The 18,515-nt window shown below is 45.6% G+C and overlaps 1 protein-coding gene across 3 annotated transcripts in view; it reads left to right on the forward strand.

The window, feature by feature from the left end:
* Positions 1-2,214: 2,214 nt before the first annotated feature.
* The window catches only part of nrd1a (nardilysin a (N-arginine dibasic convertase)), a 21,632-nt gene continuing 5,331 nt past the window's right edge, over positions 2,215-18,515 (forward strand). The window contains exons 1-20 of one of the 3 annotated variants that reach the window (XM_072688572.1): positions 2,215-2,446; positions 3,557-3,871; positions 4,407-4,647; positions 5,157-5,238; positions 5,540-5,693; positions 6,058-6,131; positions 6,795-6,890; positions 10,083-10,205; positions 10,404-10,461; positions 10,539-10,633; positions 11,160-11,229; positions 11,355-11,432; positions 13,854-13,974; positions 14,054-14,112; positions 15,283-15,337; positions 15,411-15,515; positions 17,538-17,661; positions 17,909-17,995; positions 18,118-18,237; positions 18,364-18,415. In XM_072688572.1, the coding sequence (XP_072544673.1) occupies positions 3,699-3,871; positions 4,407-4,647; positions 5,157-5,238; positions 5,540-5,693; positions 6,058-6,131; positions 6,795-6,890; positions 10,083-10,205; positions 10,404-10,461; positions 10,539-10,633; positions 11,160-11,229; positions 11,355-11,432; positions 13,854-13,974; positions 14,054-14,112; positions 15,283-15,337; positions 15,411-15,515; positions 17,538-17,661; positions 17,909-17,995; positions 18,118-18,237; positions 18,364-18,415 (1,967 nt within the window). In that variant the 5' untranslated portion in view covers positions 2,215-2,446; positions 3,557-3,698. The remainder of the gene's footprint in view (positions 2,447-3,556; positions 3,872-4,406; positions 4,648-5,156; positions 5,239-5,539; positions 5,694-6,057; positions 6,132-6,794; positions 6,891-10,082; positions 10,206-10,403; positions 10,462-10,538; positions 10,634-11,159; positions 11,230-11,354; positions 11,433-13,853; positions 13,975-14,053; positions 14,113-15,282; positions 15,338-15,410; positions 15,516-17,537; positions 17,662-17,908; positions 17,996-18,117; positions 18,238-18,363; positions 18,416-18,515) is intronic. The other 2 variants (XM_072688571.1, XM_072688573.1) reach the window with 2 other exon arrangements.

Genomic DNA, 18,515 nt, shown 5'->3' on the forward strand with positions numbered 1-18,515 from the left:
AGGTTTCTGAGTTCAGGGTTCAGGTTTCTGAGTTCAGGGTTCTGAGTTCAGGTTTCTAAGTTCAGGGTTCAGGTTTCTGAGTTCAGGTTTCTGAGTTCAGGGTTCAGGTTTCTGAGTTCAGGTTTCTGAGTTCAGGGTTCAGGTTTCTGAGTTCAGGGTTCTGAGTTCAGGTTTCTGAGTTCAGGTTTCTAAGTTCAGGGTTCAGGTTTCTGAGTTCAGGTTTCTGAGTTCAGGGTTCAGGTTTCTGAGTTCAGGTTTCTGAGTTCAGGGTTCTGAGTTCAGGTTTCTGAGTTCAGGGTTCAGGTTTCTGAGTTCAGGGTTCTGAGTTCAGGGTTCAGGTTTCTGAGTTCAGGGTTCTGAGTTCAGGTTTCTGAGTTCAGGGTTCTGAGTTCAGGGTTCTGAGTTCAGGGTTCAGGTTTCTGAGTTCAGGTTTCAGGTTTCTGAGTTCAGGGTTCGGGTTTCTGAGTTCAGGTTTCTGAGTTCAGGGTTCTGAGTTCAGGTTTCTAAATTCAGGGTTCAGGTTTCTGAGTTCAGGTTTCTGAGTTCAGGGTTCAGGTTTCTGAGTTCAGGGTTCTGAGTTCAGGTTTCTAAGTTCAGGGTTCAGGTTTCTGAGTTCAGGTTTCTGAGTTCAGGGTTCAGGTTTCTGAGTTCAGGGTTCTGAGTTCAGGTTTCTAAGTTCAGGGTTCAGGTTTCTGAGTTCAGGTTTCTGAGTTCAGGGTTCAGGTTTCTGAGTTCAGGTTTCTGAGTTCAGGGTTCAGGTTTCTGAGTTCAGGGTTCTGAGTTCAGGTTTCTAAGTTCAGGGTTCAGGTTTCAGGTTTCTGAGTTCAGGTTTCTGAGTTCAGGGTTCAGGTTTCTGAGTTCAGGTTTCTGAGTTCAGGGTTCTGAGTTCAGGTTTCTGAGTTCAGGGTTCAGGTTTCTGAGTTCAGGGTTCTGAGTTCAGGGTTCAGGTTTCTGAGTTCAGGGTTCTGAGTTCAGGTTTCTGAGTTCAGGGTTCTGAGTTCAGGGTTCTGAGTTCAGGGTTCAGGTTTCTGAGTTCAGGGTTCAGGTTTCTGAGTTCAGGGTTCAGGTTTCTAAGTTCAGGGTTCTGAGTTCAGGGTTCAGGCTTCTGAGTTCAGGCTTCTGAGTTCAGGGTTCTGAGTTCAGGGTTCTGAGTTCAGGGTTCAGGGTTCTGAGTTCAGGTTTCTGAGTTCAGGGTTCAGGTGTAGTTTTAAACGCCAGGTTCTGAATTCAAGAGTGAATACATGTGTGTTCTCCCTCACACACACACACACACTCACACACACATACAGCTTCTCCAAGGACAGAGAGCCCTGAGCAATAACCAACGTTCAGTTAATTAAACAACGACCCCTCTTTAATTAGGATATAAATCAGTTGCCATGGGAACCTGCTCTCAGAGTGCACAGGTAAACCCCCGCTGGATCAGGAGCACACACTCCTCTCAGTTACAGCAGAAGTGTGTGTGTGTGTGTGTGTGTGTGTGTGTGTGTGTATAAAATAAACAGGCACTGTGGGTTCTTCGTGGTGATGGCGTTCTTCCATACACACACCCTGATTCTGCCTCCACACACCCTTGTTTACACTGCTTCACCGCGCTCCACCTCTCCATGTTCTGTCTGTAGTAAATAACAGTTAACCTCTGAACAGACTCCAGTGACACTGTTATTAATATGAAGCATATTAATCATTAAAGACTTCGTTAATACACCAATGATAAAACTCCAGAATTAAAGCTGAGTTTATATTTGATATATGAAATATAGAATCATAAAGCTTCAACTCTTTAATATTCTGCAGGGAAGTTCGGTTCCTCTGAAGGTGCTCAGTATCAGGTGATGTTCAGGCTCTGATGTCAGTAAACAGAGGGGGGTTATGGGGGGGTTATGGGGGTAATGGGTGAGGGGGGTTATGGGGGGTAATGGGGGTAATGGGGTAATGGGTGAGGGGGGTTATGGGGGGTAATGGGGGTAATGGGGTAATGGGTGAGGGGGGTTATGGGGGGTAATGGGTGAGGGGGGTTATGGGGGGTAATGGGGGTAATGGGGGGGGGTAATGGGGTAATGGGTGAGGGGGGTTATGGGGGGGGCTGCTGAATTACAGGTGAACTACAAAACCGCTCAGTGTGTCAGCACGAGCCTCACTACAACACAGCGGGAGAATACACGTCATCATTCTGCGAGCATGGCTCGTCTTGCGTCACTCTGCAGGAGACAGAGAAGAGGGCGGGGCTACAGAGCGCTGCGGGTTCATCAGTTTAACTCCGGCCGCTCGAGCCATCCCTTCATTACCGTCACTGCCGACCTTCCTCCTCATCATCATCACTATCCTCCTCCTCATCCTCAGGGGGATTCGCTCCTCGCTCTGTTTTGGGTTTAGAGTCAAACCGAATTGAACGGAACCGGATCACTGGCTGCTCGCGCGGACAGCGGACTGCTACAGTGATAGAGTGAGTGTTGTGACGCAGTGTAAGTGTGTGTGTGTGTGTGTGTGTGTAAGGTTATAACGTGTTTATTGGTCTTGTTGAGTTTCTTCTGACTGATGTTGAGTAAACGTGGTCTGTCACGCTGTTCTCCCACTGACCAATCAAACACGCACTTATTTCTGCGGAGCCAATCAGAGCGCGCGGTGCTGTGGGGCTTAAGCAGTATCAGCTCGCGGTGAAACTCCGAGTGTGTTTATGACAACTGTATAACACCGTTACTCTCCCCCCCCCCCCTCTCTCTCCCCCCCTCTCTCTCCCCCCCCTCTCTCTCCCCCCCCCCTCTCTCTACCCCCCCCTCTCTCTCCCCCCCCTCTCTCTCTACCCCCCCTCTCTCTCCCCCCCCTCTCTCTCCCCCCCCTCTCTCTACCCCCCCCTCTCTCTCTCCACCCCCCCCCTCTCTACCCCCTCTCTCTCTCCACCCCCCCTCTCTCTACCCCCCCCTCTCTCTCTCCACCCCCCCCTCTCTCTACCCCCTCTCTCTCTCCACCCCCCCTCTCTCTACCCCCCCCTCTCTCTCCCCCCCCTCTCTCTCCCCCCCCTCTCTCTACCCCCCCCTCTCTCTCTCCACCCCCCCCTCTCTACCCCCCCCCTCTCTCTCTCCACCCCCCCCTCTCTCTACCCCCTCTCTCCACCCCCCCCTCTCTCTCCACCCCCCCTCTCTCTCCACCCCCCCCTCTCTACCCCCCCTCTCTCTCCACCCCCCCCTCTCTCTCCACCCCCCCTCTCTCTCTCCACCCCCCCTCTCTCTCTACCCCCCTCTCTCTCTCTACCCCCCTCTCTCTCTCTACCCCCCTCTCTCTCCACCCCCCCCTCTCTCTCTCCACCCCCCCTCTCTCTCTACCCCCCCTCTCTCTACCCCCCCCCCTCTCTCTCTCTCTACCCCCTCTCTCTCCACCCCCCCTCTCTCTCTCCACCCCCCCTCTCTCTCTACCCCCCCTCTCTCTACCCCCCCTCTCTCTACCCCCCCCTCTCTCTCTCTCGCTACCTCTCTCTCTCTCTACCTCTTTCTACCTCTATCTCTACCCGCCTCTCTCTCTCTCTCTCTCTCTCTCTCACTCCCTGTTGTAATCTCAGGTCTGTAACTGTGTTTCAGAGGGGTGTCAGTATTGGTGTGTGTGGGCTGACGGTGCTGGGTGTTGGTCTGCTCCGGTGCAGCGCTCGCCATCTTTCACTGCCCTTCAGCCTCAGAGCCACCGGACGCTACAGACTTCCCACAATGCCCCAGACCAACAAGGCCAAATGTGATGTGGTTAGCAGCTCAGCTCAGGCTGCCGGGCTGGACAGAGGGGAGCCCCGACCAGACTTCACCGAACAGCAGGACAGCAGCCAGGACGGTAACCAGGGAGACGCTGACATCATCAAATCACCCAGTGATCCCAAACAGTACAGGTGAAGAATGTCTCATAATGTTCATATGATCCACACGCTCATTCTGACAGACTGTAATACACTACAGGAAGCGTAGGGGGCGCTCTATAATGTTCTTATGATCCACATGCTCATTCTGACAGACTGTAATACACTACAGGAAGCGTAGGGGGCGCTCTATAATGCTCTATAATGTTCTTATGATCCACATGCTCATTCTGACAGACTGTAATACACTACAGGAAGCGTAGGGGGCGATATATAATGCTCTATAATGATCATATGATCCACACGCTCATTCTGACAGACTGTAATACACTACAGGAAGCGTAGGGGGCGCTCTATAATGCTCTATAATGTTCTTATGATCCACATGCTCATTCTGACAGACTGTAATACACTACAGGAAGCGTAGGGGGCGCTCTATAATGCTCTATAATGATCATATGATCCACATGCTCATTCTGACAGACTGTAATACACTAAAAGAAGCGTAGGGGGCGCTCTATAATGCTGAATGTTAGGCTCGCCCTCTTTCTCTCTCTCTCTCTGTTAGATATATTGAGCTCAATAATGGTCTCAGAGCTCTTCTGATCTCAGACTTAAGCAATGATGGAAAGCCAGAGGATGATGACGATGATGAAGAGGAAGATGAGGAGGAGGAAGGCGAGGAAGAGGATGATGATTCTGGAGAGGGAACTGAGGAAGAGGAGGAGGAGGGAGAAGAAGAGCATGACAGTGACTTTGAGGAGCTGAATGAGGAGGAGGAGAAGAAAAAGAAAGGATCAGAGAAACAGGTCTCACACACACACACACACACACACACTGGGTGATTGGGTGACTGTGATTGGGTGATTGGGTAATTGAGTAACTGGGTGACTGTTTGACTGGGTGATTTGGGTGACTGGGTGATTTTTGTTACACTGGGTGCAAACAGAACAGTGATATGCAGGTTCCGAAATGAGCAACTTGATCCAGCACAGCTTCCAGCTTTAATTTTCACCACAACCCATGGCTTTATTACTGTTTTGTGTGCACTCTAGAAGAACAGAAGAACAAGGACACTGACAGCCAGATGTGTTAAAAATAAAGTTCTGCTGTCTGTAACTGGTGGAAATGTGGAAACTGAGGGATCATTCATTTCCAGTAATAAAGAAAACAAATTATAACTCATGGGGATGGAAGGTGTCTAGACTTTACTGCTGAGCGTCTTCAGAGCTGAGACACAAAAATGGAATTCAGTTTGAGCCCCTGGTCAGTTTACGTGTGTGTGTGTGTGTGTGTGTGTGTGTGTGTGCGCGCACAGTCTGCGGCTGCGCTGTGTATCGGTGTGGGCAGTTTTAGCGACCCTGATGACCTGCCTGGCCTTGCACACTTTTTGGAGCACAGTGAGTTAATAATAATAATAATAATAATAATAATGTGTTCTTATTAAGGATGTACAGATTTTGATGCAGTATTTAATAATTACGGGTTGCAGCCTATCACAGTAAAGTGGGTGTGATGGGGCAGGGTCTATCAGCCTATCAGAGTACAGAATGTTCCTTGACTGATCTGATTGTTAGACCCTGCAGAGCTGAGTTTAATATTCAGCCAAACACTGATTTAATAATTACATCATCAAACCCTGCTGTGTGTGTGTGTGTGTGTGTGTGTGTGTGTGTGTGTGTGTGTGTGTGTGTGTGGCAGTGGTGTTCATGGGCAGTGAGAAGTACCCAAGTGAGAACGGTTTTGATGCGTTTCTAAAGAAGCACGGGGGCAGTGATAACGCCTCCACTGACTGTGAGAGAACTGTCTTCCAGTTTGACGTCCAGAGGAAACGCTTTAGAGAAGCTCTGGACAGGTCAGTCACTCCACACACTCCTCACAGACACCACCGACTTCCATTAACCATAATTCATTAATTATTATGCTTATTATTAATAATTAATTCTTACTCAGCCTAGGTTACACTAAATACACATTATTACCCATAATGCCTGCTGGTTCTTACCCATGTGTGTTTACTGTAAACCCTAACCCTAACCCCACAGACTCACTCTTCGCATTCTTAGTAAATCACAACATACCTGAAGGCTGGGCTACGCCTCAGCTCAGCAAATATATTAGATTTCCTTTACTGGGTTTACTGTGGCTTCATGGGTTAACTGTGGAGTACTGGCTTGACTGGGTTTCCCGGGCTGATCTGATGATGCTGCTGTTCTCAGGTGGGCTCAGTTCTTCATCTGCCCCCTCATGATCAAAGACGCAATAGAACGTGAGGTGGAGGCTGTGGACAGCGGTGAGTGTTCAGATTTATCAGTAAGATTTGCTCTTCTGTCTAAGGGTTCATTATTATGTAACAGTATCAGCATCAGTATCGTTAACAGTAAAATTATCAGTAGCAGTGACCAAGACAGTAACATCATTAGTGACAGTGACTGTATCAGTGACAGTGTCAGTAACAGTAACGGTGTCAGTCAGTAACAGCATCAGTAATAGCATCAGTAACAGTGTCAGTCAGTAACAGCATCGGTAACAGCGTCAGTCAGTAACAGCGTCAGTCAGTTACAGCATCAGTCAGTAACAGTGTCAGTAACAGCATCAGTTACAGTGTCAGTTAGTAACAGCATCGGTAACAGCGTCAGTCAGTAACAGCGTCAGTCAGTAACAGCGTCAGTCAGTAACAGTGTCAGTCAGTAACAGTGTCAGTCAGTAACAGCGTCAGTCAGTAACAGCGTCAGTCAGTAACAGTGTCAGTAACAGCATCAGTTACAGTGTCAGTTAGTAACAGCATCTGTAACAGTGTCAGTCAGTAACATTCTGTATGTTTTGTACCTGATCACCTGTCTGTCTGTCTCTCTGCTCTGTCTGTCTGGCTGTCTATCTCTCTGCTCTGTCTCTCTGCTCTGTCTCTCTGCTCTGTCTCTCTGCTCTGTCTGTCTGTCTGTCTGTCTGTCTGTAGAGTATCAACTTGCTAAGCCGTCAGACTCTCACCGTAAGGAGATGCTGTTCGGCAGCCTGGCAAAGCCCAACCACCCCATGGGCAAGTTCTTCTGGGGTATGAGTGTGAAAACACCACACACACACACACACACACACACACACGCACTACATACTACACACACTACATAACACTACACACACATTACACAGACTAGACACAGTACACACACTACAGACTATACACACATTACACAGACTACACACACTACACACACTAAATACTACACACACTACAGACTACACACATTACACTACACACACATTACACAGACTAGACACAGTACACACATTACAGACTATACACACATTACACAGACTACACACACTACACACACTAAATACTACACACACTACAGACTACACACATTACACTACACACACATTACACAGACTAGACACAGTACACACATTACACTACACACATTACACTACACACACATTACACAGACTAGACACAGTGCACACACTACAGACTATACACATTACACTACACACATTACACAGACTAGACACAGTGCACACACTACAGACTATACACATTACACTACACACACATTACACAGACTAGACACACTACACACACATTACACTACACACATTACACAGACTAGACACAGTACACACACTACAGACTACACACATTACACTAAACACACATTACACAGACTAGACACAGTACACACTACAGACTACACACATTACACTACACACACATTACACAGACTAGACACAGTACACACTACAGACTACACACATTACACTACACACACATTACACAGACTAGACACAGTACACACACTACAGACTACACACATTACACTACACACACATTACACAGACTAGACACAGTACACACATTACACTACACACATTATGCTAAACACACATTACACAGACTAGACACAGTACACACATTACACTACACACACATTACACAGACTAGACACAGTACACACATTACACTACACACATTACACTACACACACATTACACAGACTAGACACAGTGCACACACTACAGACTACACACATTACACTATACACACATTACACAGACTAGACACAGTGCACACACTACAGACTATACACATTACACTACACACACATTACACAGACTAGACACAGTACACACATTACACTACACACATTACGCTAAACACACATTACACAGACTAGACACAGTACACACATTACACTACACACACATTACACTACACACACATTACACAGACTAGACACAGTACACACATTACACTACACACACATTACACTACACACACATTACACAGACTAGACACAGTACACACACTACAGACTACACACATTACACTACACACACATTACACAGACTAGACACAGTGCACACACTACAGACTATACACATTACACTACACACACATTACACAGACTAGACACAGTACACACATTACACTACACACATTACGCTAAACACACATTACACAGACTAGACACAGTACACACACTACAGACTACACACATTACACTACACACACATTACACAGACTAGACACAGTACACACACTACAGACTACACACATTACACTACACACACATTACACAGACTAGACACAGTACACACACTACAGACTACACACATTACACTACACACACATTACACAGACTAGACACAGTGCACACACTACAGACTACACACATTACACTATACACACATTACACAGACTAGACACAGTACACACACTACAGACTACACACATTACACTACACACACATTACACAGACTAGACACAGTACACACATTACACTACACACATTACGCTAAACACACATTACACAGACTAGACACAGTACACACATTACACTACACACACATTACACTACACACACATTACACAGACTAGACACAGTACACACATTACACTACACACACATTACACTACACACACATTACACAGACTAGACACAGTACACACACTACAGACTACACACATTACACTACACAAACATTACACAGACTAGACACAGTACACACACTACAGACTACACACATTACACTACACACACATTACACAGACTAGACACAGTACACACATTACACTACACACACATTACACAGACTAGACACAGTGCACACACTACAGACTACACACATTACACTATACACACATTACACAGACTAGACACAGTACACACACTACAGACTACACACATTACACTACACACACATTACACAGACTAGACACAGTACACACATTACACTACACACATTACGCTAAACACACATTACACAGACTAGACACAGTACACACATTACACTACACACACATTACACTACACACACATTACACAGACTAGACACAGTACACACATTACACTACACACACATTACACTACACACACATTACACAGACTAGACACAGTACACACACTACAGACTACACACATTACACTACACAAACATTACACAGACTAGACACAGTACACACACTACAGACTACACACATTACACTACACACACATTACACAGACTAGACACAGTACACACATTACACTACACACACATTACACAGACTAGACACAGTACACACACTACAGACTATACACATTACACTACACACACATTACACAGACTATACACATTACACTACACACACATTAGACAGACTAGACACAGTACACACACTACAGACTATACACATTACACTACACACACATTACACAGACTAGACACAGTACACACACTACAGACTACACACATTACACTACACACACATTACACAGACTAGACACAGTACACACATTACACTACACACATTACACTACACACATTACACTACACACACATTACACAGACTAGACACAGTACACACACTACAGACTACACACATTACACTATACACACTACACAGACTACGCACTACACACACTTAACACACTACACAGACTATGCACTACACACACTTCACACACTACACAGACTAGGCACTACACACACTACACAGACTACACTCTACACACACTTCACACACTACACAGACTACGCACTACACACACTTCACACACTACACAGACTACGCACTACACACACTTCACACACTACACAGACAACACACACTTAACACTCTTGGACCAAAGCACTTAGAATGTGTCAGCTGTCCAGTTCTGTGAGTTCTGGACAGTTTCTCATAAACAGACGGTCTCTGAAACAGAAACCTTTCAGGAAACACAGCGCTGACCGCTCTGACCGCTCTGCCGCTCTGTTGTGTCAGGAAATGCAGAGACCCTGAAAACAGAACCAAAGAAGAAGAAGATAGACGTTTACAAACGTTTGAGGGAGTTCTGGAAGAAGCATTACTCTGCCCACTACATGACCCTCGCAGTACAGTCTAAAGGTACGCCTACAGGCTCACTCCCAGAGGAGATGTTATTACAGATGTTATTAATGTTATAAATTTAATTTGCTTGCCAGGAAATTAGTAATGTCATTTTTTAAAATTTCCAGCTGCTGGAATTTCTGTGAATCCCGAATTAAAGCGCCTTGTGTAACTTTTCCAGTTCAGTGACTCAGTGTCCTGCTGTCTGTCCTTTAGAAAAACTGGACACGCTGGAGGAGTGGGTCAGGGAGATCTTCAGTGAGGTGCCCAACAAGTAAGTGTTTCAGGAGCTTTTCTCAGCACTGCACGCTCATTTACCTCCATGTTCTAATGGCTGTTCTCTGCTTCCAGTGGTCTTCCAAAGCCAGACTTTTCTGACCTCCTGGACCCTTTCAACACCCTGTCCTTCAATAAACTCTACAGAGGTACTCGTCCTCATAAGCCAGGTTTCCATTCAAACCCTTTGCTCAGTTTATGTTCTTATGCTGGTGTTTCCATCCACTGCTGTTGTAAAGAAAGTTAGATGCCGTAGTCGACTGCGTTTGGGATCGGCATCAGAACGAGCAGAATGGAGAGATTTTAGCAGAATTGTCTTTACAGTCGGTTACGGTCGTGTAATGTGCTGTTTTCAGTTGAGGGACACCGGTCAGGACGAGCAGTGGCCCACCTAAAGAGCGCTGAAATTATTCACTCCAGTTATGGATTCCAGTCTCCGCCAGCAATCTGTGCACTGAGATGAGAATCCTGTGACTTTTTTGCATTAAGTGATAATTTAACACCTCCACCTGTAACGCCTCCACCTCCCGTCCTAGCGCAGAAATCTTTTCAAGGCAGCTCTTGTGTATTTTCATAATTCATTAATCAGGAGTTCTGCTCTTGATTTCTTCTGACATCAGTGAGGAAAACACCTTCTCCTGATCTGAATAACATCAGTACAATCTGTGTGTGTGTGTGTGTGTGTGCGCGCTACAGTGGTTCCTGTGCGGAAAGTCCATGCCCTGACCATCACCTGGGCGCTGCCGCCTCAGGAGAAGCACTACAAGTGAGTTCAGTTGAAGCTTTATTGCTGTAGATCCATCTCAGCTTTCTCTCCTCTTTTCTTACTAGTTTTTGTTTTTCTTTAGGAAATGGAAATAAATGTGTGTGTGTGTGTGTGTGTGTGTTTAGGGTAAAGCCACTGCATTACATTGCATGGCTGATTGGTCACGAAGGGGCCGGCAGTATCCTGTCTCTGCTGAGGAGGAAGTAGGTGGTGTTTACTCTCTCACTGCATAACTCGACGTTCTGAAACGTCCCGCTTGTCTGTCATCATGCTGTCTTGTCATCACACTGTCCTGTCAGTTCACTGTTCTGTCATCACACTGTCCTGTCAGCTCACTGTCCTGTTAGTTCATTGTCCTGTCATCACACTGTCCTGTCAGCTCACTGTCCTGTTAGTTCATTGTCCTGTCATCACACTGTCTTGTCATCACACTGTCTTGTCATCACACTGTCCTGTTAGCTCACTGTCCTATCACCACACTGCCCTGTCATCACACTGCCCTGTCATCACACTGTCCTGTTAGTTCACTCATGCTGTCATCACACTGTCCTGTTAGCTCACTGCCCTGTCATTACACTGTCCTGTTAGTTCACTCATGCTGTCATCACACTGTCCTGTTAGCTCACTGCCCTGTCATCACACTGTCCTGTTAGCTCACTGCCCTGTCATCACACTGTTCTGTTAGTTCACTCATGCTGTCATCACACTGTCCTGTTAGCTCACTGCCCTGTCATCACACTGTCCTGTTAGCTCACTGCCCTGTCATCACACTGTCCTGTTAGCTCACTCATGCTGTCATCACACTGTCCTGTTAGCTCACTGCCCTGTCATCACACTGTCCTGTTAGCTCACTGCCCTGTCATCACACTGTCCTGTTAGCTCACTCATGCTGTCATCACACTGTCCTGTTAGTTCACTCATGCTGTCATCACACTGTCCTGTCATCACACTGTCCTATTAGCTCACTCATACTGTCTTCACACTGTCCTGTTAGTTCACTCATGCTGTCATCACACTGTCCTGTTAGCTCACTACCCTGTCATCACACTGTCCTGTTAGTTCTCATGCTGTCATCACACTGTCCTGTTAGTTCACTCATGCTGTCATCACACTGTCCTGTTAGCTCACTGTCCTGCCATCACACTGTCCTGTCATCACACTGTCCTATTAGCTCACTCATACTGTCTTCACACTGTCCTGTTAGTTCACTCATGCTGTCATCACACTGTCCTGTTAGCTCACTGCCCTGTCATCACACTGTCCTGTTAGTTCACTCATGCTGTCATCACACTGTCCTGTTAGCTCACTGCCCTGTCATCACACTGTCCTGTTAGTTCACTCATGCTGTCATCACACTGTCCTGTTAGCTCACTGCCCTGTCATCACACTGTCCTGTTAGCTCACTGCCCTGTCATCACACTGTCCTGTTAGTTCACTCATGCTGTCATCACACTGTCCTGTTAGTTCACTCATGCTGTCATCACACTGTCCTGTTAGCTCACTACCCTGTCATCACACTGTCCTGTTAGTTCACTGCCCTGTCATCACACTGTCCTGTTAGTTCACTCATGCTGTCATCACACTGTCCTGTTAGTTCACTCATGCTGTCATCACACTGTCCTGTTAGCTCACTGCCCTGTCATCACACTGTCCTGTTAGTTCTCATGCTGTTATCACACTGTCCTGTTAGTTCACTCATGCTGTCATCACACTGTCCTGTCATCACACTGTCCTGTCATCACACTGTCCTGTCATCACACTGTCCTATTAGCTCACTCATACTGTCTTCACACTGTCCTGTTAGTTCACTCATGCTGTCATCACACTGTCCTGTTAGCTCACTACCCTGTCATCACACTGTCCTGTTAGTTCACTGCCCTGTCATCACACTGTCCTGTTAGCTCACTGCCCTGTCATCACACTGTCCTGTTAGCTCACTGCCCTGTCATCACACTGTCCTGTTAGTTCACTCATGCTGTCATCACACTGTCCTGTTAGCTCACTGCCCTGTCATCACACTGTCCTGTTAGTTCACTCATGCTGTCATCACACTGTCCTGTTAGCTCACTGCCCTGTCATCACACTGTCCTGTTAGCTCACTGCCCTGTCATCACACTGTCCTGTTAGTTCACTCATGCTGTCATCACACTGTCCTGTTAGTTCACTCATGCTGTCATCACACTGTCCTGTTAGTTCACTCATGCTGTCTTCACACTGTCCTGTTAGTTCACTCATGCTGTCTTCACACTGTCCTGTTAGCATGCTGAATGGAAGGGTAACGGAAGCCGGCTCAGTAATCTGTGATTCATTTCCGTATTTATTTAAGAAAATGTTTGAAGTCCAGCAGGGATATGAAGAGGAGGTCTGAGTGGATTTGCTGTGGTCATCTTTTGCCTTTCCTGGTCAGCAGTATCTTCAGTAAAATGAGGAAGTTGATTCTGATTCCAGGAAGATTTTAGTTATTTTTATGATTTATTATTATCATTATTATTTTAGTTATAGATAGTTAGCTATTAATGTGTGTTTCTGCGTCGACTAATGGAGACACAAATTCTCACTAATTTAATAAACTAATAAAACAACCGTTTCCTTAACAACCGTCTGCACTGTGTGTGTGTGTGTAGGTGCTGGGCGGTGGCTCTCTTTGGGGGAAACAGTGAGACAGGTTTTGATCAGAACTCCACCTACTCCATCTTCAGCATCTCCATCACCCTGACTGACGAGGGCTTCCACAACTTTTACCAGGTCAGTTTAGGGTCATTGCTTCAACCCAGGCAGAAATGATGACAGTTATTAAGTAATTATATTGTTTGTGTGTGTGCAGGTAGCTCACCTGGTGTTTCAGTATCTGAAGATGCTGCAGGCTCTCGGCCCTCAGCAAAGGTACCGACCTGCGACCTGATCCTCCTTTAATCAAACACACCAGCTCTCACAGCATTGCTTTCACACACCTGCTCTCACACTCTTCACACTCTGCTCTTCACATACCTCGCTTTTGCACACTTGCAGAAATGCTGTCACTGAAAGCTAGGTGTAAGGGGTGGCTCTAGGGCAAGGGTCACCCCAGCCAGTAATTGAGCCCAATTCCCTACACCTGGGCAGTAGGCTATATAGGCACACCGATCCAGTTGCCCCACTGCTGGATCTTTTGATTCTGGTGGTGTGTGTGTGTTTCTGTGTGTCAGTCTGTGTAGATCTCGAGTTGAAGGCTGAGTGTGTGTCACTCCCCTTCATGTGTCTCTCCAGAGTCTGTCTCCCTGTGTCTGTGCAGTGTGTGTGTCTGTGTGTGTGTGCGTGTAGCACTCATACACTCGTGTACCAGAGGAAGGCAGGAGTGTCCGTCTTCCCTGGTGTGTGTGCCCGTGTGTGTGTGTGTGTGTGTGTGTGTGTGTGTTTGCACACATACACTAGTTTTACAGAGGAAGGCAGGAGTGTCTGTCTTCCCTGGTGTGTGTGCCCGTGTGTGTGTGTATGTGTGTATGTTTGCACACATACACTAGTTTTACAGAGGAAGGCAGGAGTGTCTGTCTTCCCTGTAACTTCTCAGTTTTCTGGTTTCTTTTGGGAGATCCTTTTTGCCTTTAGTTGTATTTCCCTCTAGCGTTAAAGAGGTAGCCAGCTCTCCCCTGGCGTCCTTTGTTTTCCCGCCTTTATTTCGCGTTAGACGCGACGTCTCCTCATTTATTAAATCCACCCCTTTACGTTTTTGTTGGCCGCTTCGAGAACTGCCACTTTGGTGAAGCAGCAGAGCGTCGGTATCGCGGCACGGCTGCCTGGGTTCGAGTCCCGGGTGGTTTATTTCTCATTTCCATTTTGCCTGTTCTAAGATTAAAGACTCTGCACTTGGGCCCATTGGTCACGTGATCGTGGTAGCTCACTCAGTAGCGCGCCGGCCCTCCAACACGGCGGCCTGGGTTCAAACTCCGCTGCAAGTGAGCACCTCATTACACTAGGGTTTAGAACACTACACACACTCCGTTCTGCTGGTGGATGTGGGTTCTCTGATGTCGGGTAATGATGGGTTCTCTGATGCTGTTTTGATGTTTGGTGCAGAATCTATGAGGAGATCCAGAAGATCGAGGCGAATGAGTTCCGCTATCAGGAGCAGGTCAGTTTAGCATGACTGCATCACAAGTGAGTGTGAGTAGTGTGTGTTTGCTGAGTGTGTGTTTGTTTTGCAGACCGATCCGATCGAATATGTGGAGGATTTGTGTGAGAATATGCAGCTGTTCCCTAAAGAAGACTTCCTGACTGGAGATCAACTTATGTTCGAGTTTAAACCTGAGGTACAAATTATCACCCAAACCCAGATTTTACCATCGTTTGCTTAATATAATAAACATAGTAGCTCCGCCTCCTCAGTGTATATCACAATACCTACATTTAGAGTGTTATTAATATTCACCCTAATGAGAGACTGTAGCTCCGCCTCCTCAGTGTATATCACAATACCTACATTTAGAGCGTTATTAATATTCACCCTAATGAGAGACTGTAGCTCCGCCTCCTCAGTGTATATCACAATACCTACATTCAGAGCGTTATTAATATTCACCCTAATGAGACACTGTAGCTCCGCCTCCTCAGTGTATATCACCATACCTACATTTAGAGCGTTATTAATATTCACCCTAATGAGAGACTGTAGCTCCGCCTCCTCAGTGTATATCACAATACCTACATTCAGAGCGTTATTAATATTCACCCTAATGAGAGACTGTAGCTCCGCCTCCTCAGTGTATATCACAATACCTACATTTAGAGTTATTAATATTCACCCTAATGAGAGACTGTAGCTCCTCCTCCTCAGTGTATATCACAATACCTACATTTAGAGCGTTATTAATATTCACCCTAATGAGAGTTTGTAGCTCCGCCTCCTCAGTGTATATTACAATACCTACATTCAGAGCGTTATTAATATTCACCCTAATGAGAGACTGTAGCTCCGCCTCCTCAGTGTATATTACAATACCTACATTTAGAGCGTTATTAATATTCAACCTAATGAGAGACTGTAGCTCCGCCTCCTCAGTGTATATCACAATACCTACATTCAGAGCGTTATTAATATTCACCCTAATGAGAGACTGTAGCTCCGCCTCCTCAGTGTATATCACAAAACCTACATTCAGAGCGTTATTAATATTCACCCTAATGAGAGACTGTAGCTCCGCCTCCTCAGTGTATATCACAATACCTACATTTAGAGCGTTATTAATATTCACCCTAATGAGAGACTGTAGCTCCGCCTCCTCAGTGTATATTACAATACCTACATTTAGAGCGTTATTAATATTCACCCTAAAGAGAGACCGTAGCTCCGCCTCCTCAGCGTATATCACACTACCTACATTTAGAGTTATTAATATTCACCCTAATGAGAGACTGTAGCTCCTCCTCCTCAGTGTATATCACAGTACCTACATTTAGAGTGTTATTAATATTCACCCTAATGAGAGACTGTAGCTCCGCCTCCTCAGTGTATATCACAATACCTACATTTAGAGCGTTATTAATATTCCCCCTAATGAGAGACTGTAGCTCCTCCTCCTCAGTGTATATCACAGTACCTACATTTAGTGTTATTAATATTCACCCTAATGAGAGACTGTAGCTCCGCCTCCTCAGTGTATATCACAATACCTACATTTAGAGCGTTATTAATATTCACCCTAATGAGAGACTGTAGCTCCTCTTCCTCAGTGTATATCACAATACCTACATTTAGAGCGTTATTAATATTCACCCTAATGAGAGTTTGTAGCTCCTCCTCCTCAGTGTATATCACAATACCTACATTTAGAGAGTTATTAATATTCACCCTAATGAGAGTTTGTAGCTCCGCCTCCTCAGTGTATATCACAATACCTACATTTAGAGCGTTATTAATATTCACCCTAATGAGAGACTGTAGCTCCTCCTCCTCAGTGTATATCACAATACCTACATTTAGAGAGTTATTAATATTCACCCTAATGAGAGTTTGTAGCTCCTCCTCCTCAGTGTATATCACAATACCTACATTTAGAGCGTTATTAATATTCACCCTAATGAGAGACTGTAGCTCCGCCTCCTCAGTGTATATCACAATACCTACATTTAGAGCGTTATTAATATTCACCCTAATGAGAGACTGTAGCTCCTCCTCCTCAGTGTATATCACAGTACCTACATTTCTACATTTACCTACATTCTCGATCGTGTTTCAGGGGATTGATTGTGATCAGTGATCGTGTTTCAGGGGATTGATTGTGATCAGTGATCGTGTTTCAGGGGATTGATTGTGATCAGTGATCGTGTTTCAGGTGATCTCTGCTGCTCTGAACTTGTTAACTCCTGATAAAGTGAACCTGCTGCTGCTCTCCCCGGAGCACGAGGGCCAGTGTCCGTTAAAGGAGAAGTGGTTTGGAACTCAGTACAGCGTGGAGGGTGAGGAGACGGTTTCTAATATTATGCATTCATAATTATGTTTCTATTAATAGTTCATGTGTGTAATTGTGACTGTAATATCTCACTCTGATAGATGTTACTGTGTAATGGGATGTTTGTAGTTGTAACTCTGGGTAATGCTCGAGACTGTTTAGTCTGTTTGTGGTGGACTTGTCATAAACCCAAAGAACAACAGTAAAGTGTGTGTGTGTGTGTGTGTGTGTGTGTGTGTGTGTGTGTGTTACAGATATCCAGGAGGACTGGCAGCGGCGCTGGGCTGGAGTGTTTGATTTAAACCCTGAACTTCGTCTTCCAGTTGAAAACCAGTTCATCTGTGGGTTTAAACACTCCTCACACTCTGTCCTGTTTTTAGTATCATGATGATGATGATTATTTCATATTTGATTATTACAGAAATGATTATACATAAATTGTATATAAATGTTTTCACTGTAGCCACGGATTTCACCCTGAAAACCGCCGACTGTCCCGACTCAGAATTTCCCGTGAGGATCATCAGTAACGACAGAGGCTGCCTGTGGTACAAAAAGGACAACAAGTTTAAAATCCCCAAAGGTGTGTGTGTTATTATTATTGTTGTTGTTGTTGTTGTTGTTGTTATTATTATTGTTTATCATACTGCAAAGTGTGTAAAACCGTGTTACCCCCACTGTAATTCTCCCTCTCTCTCTCTCTCTCCAGCGTATATCCGGTTCCACCTCATCTCTCCGGTTGTTCAGAAATCTCCAAAAAAGTAAACATGCATTGTGTGTGTGTGTGTGTGTGTGTGTGTGTGTGTGTGTGTGTCCATAAGACCGTGAGATTTCACATTTGAATCACCCCCCCCCTCTCTC

Source organism: Salminus brasiliensis, chromosome 9 (genome assembly GCF_030463535.1).
Source record: "Salminus brasiliensis chromosome 9, fSalBra1.hap2, whole genome shotgun sequence".
Lineage (NCBI taxonomy): Eukaryota > Metazoa > Chordata > Actinopteri > Characiformes > Bryconidae > Salminus > Salminus brasiliensis.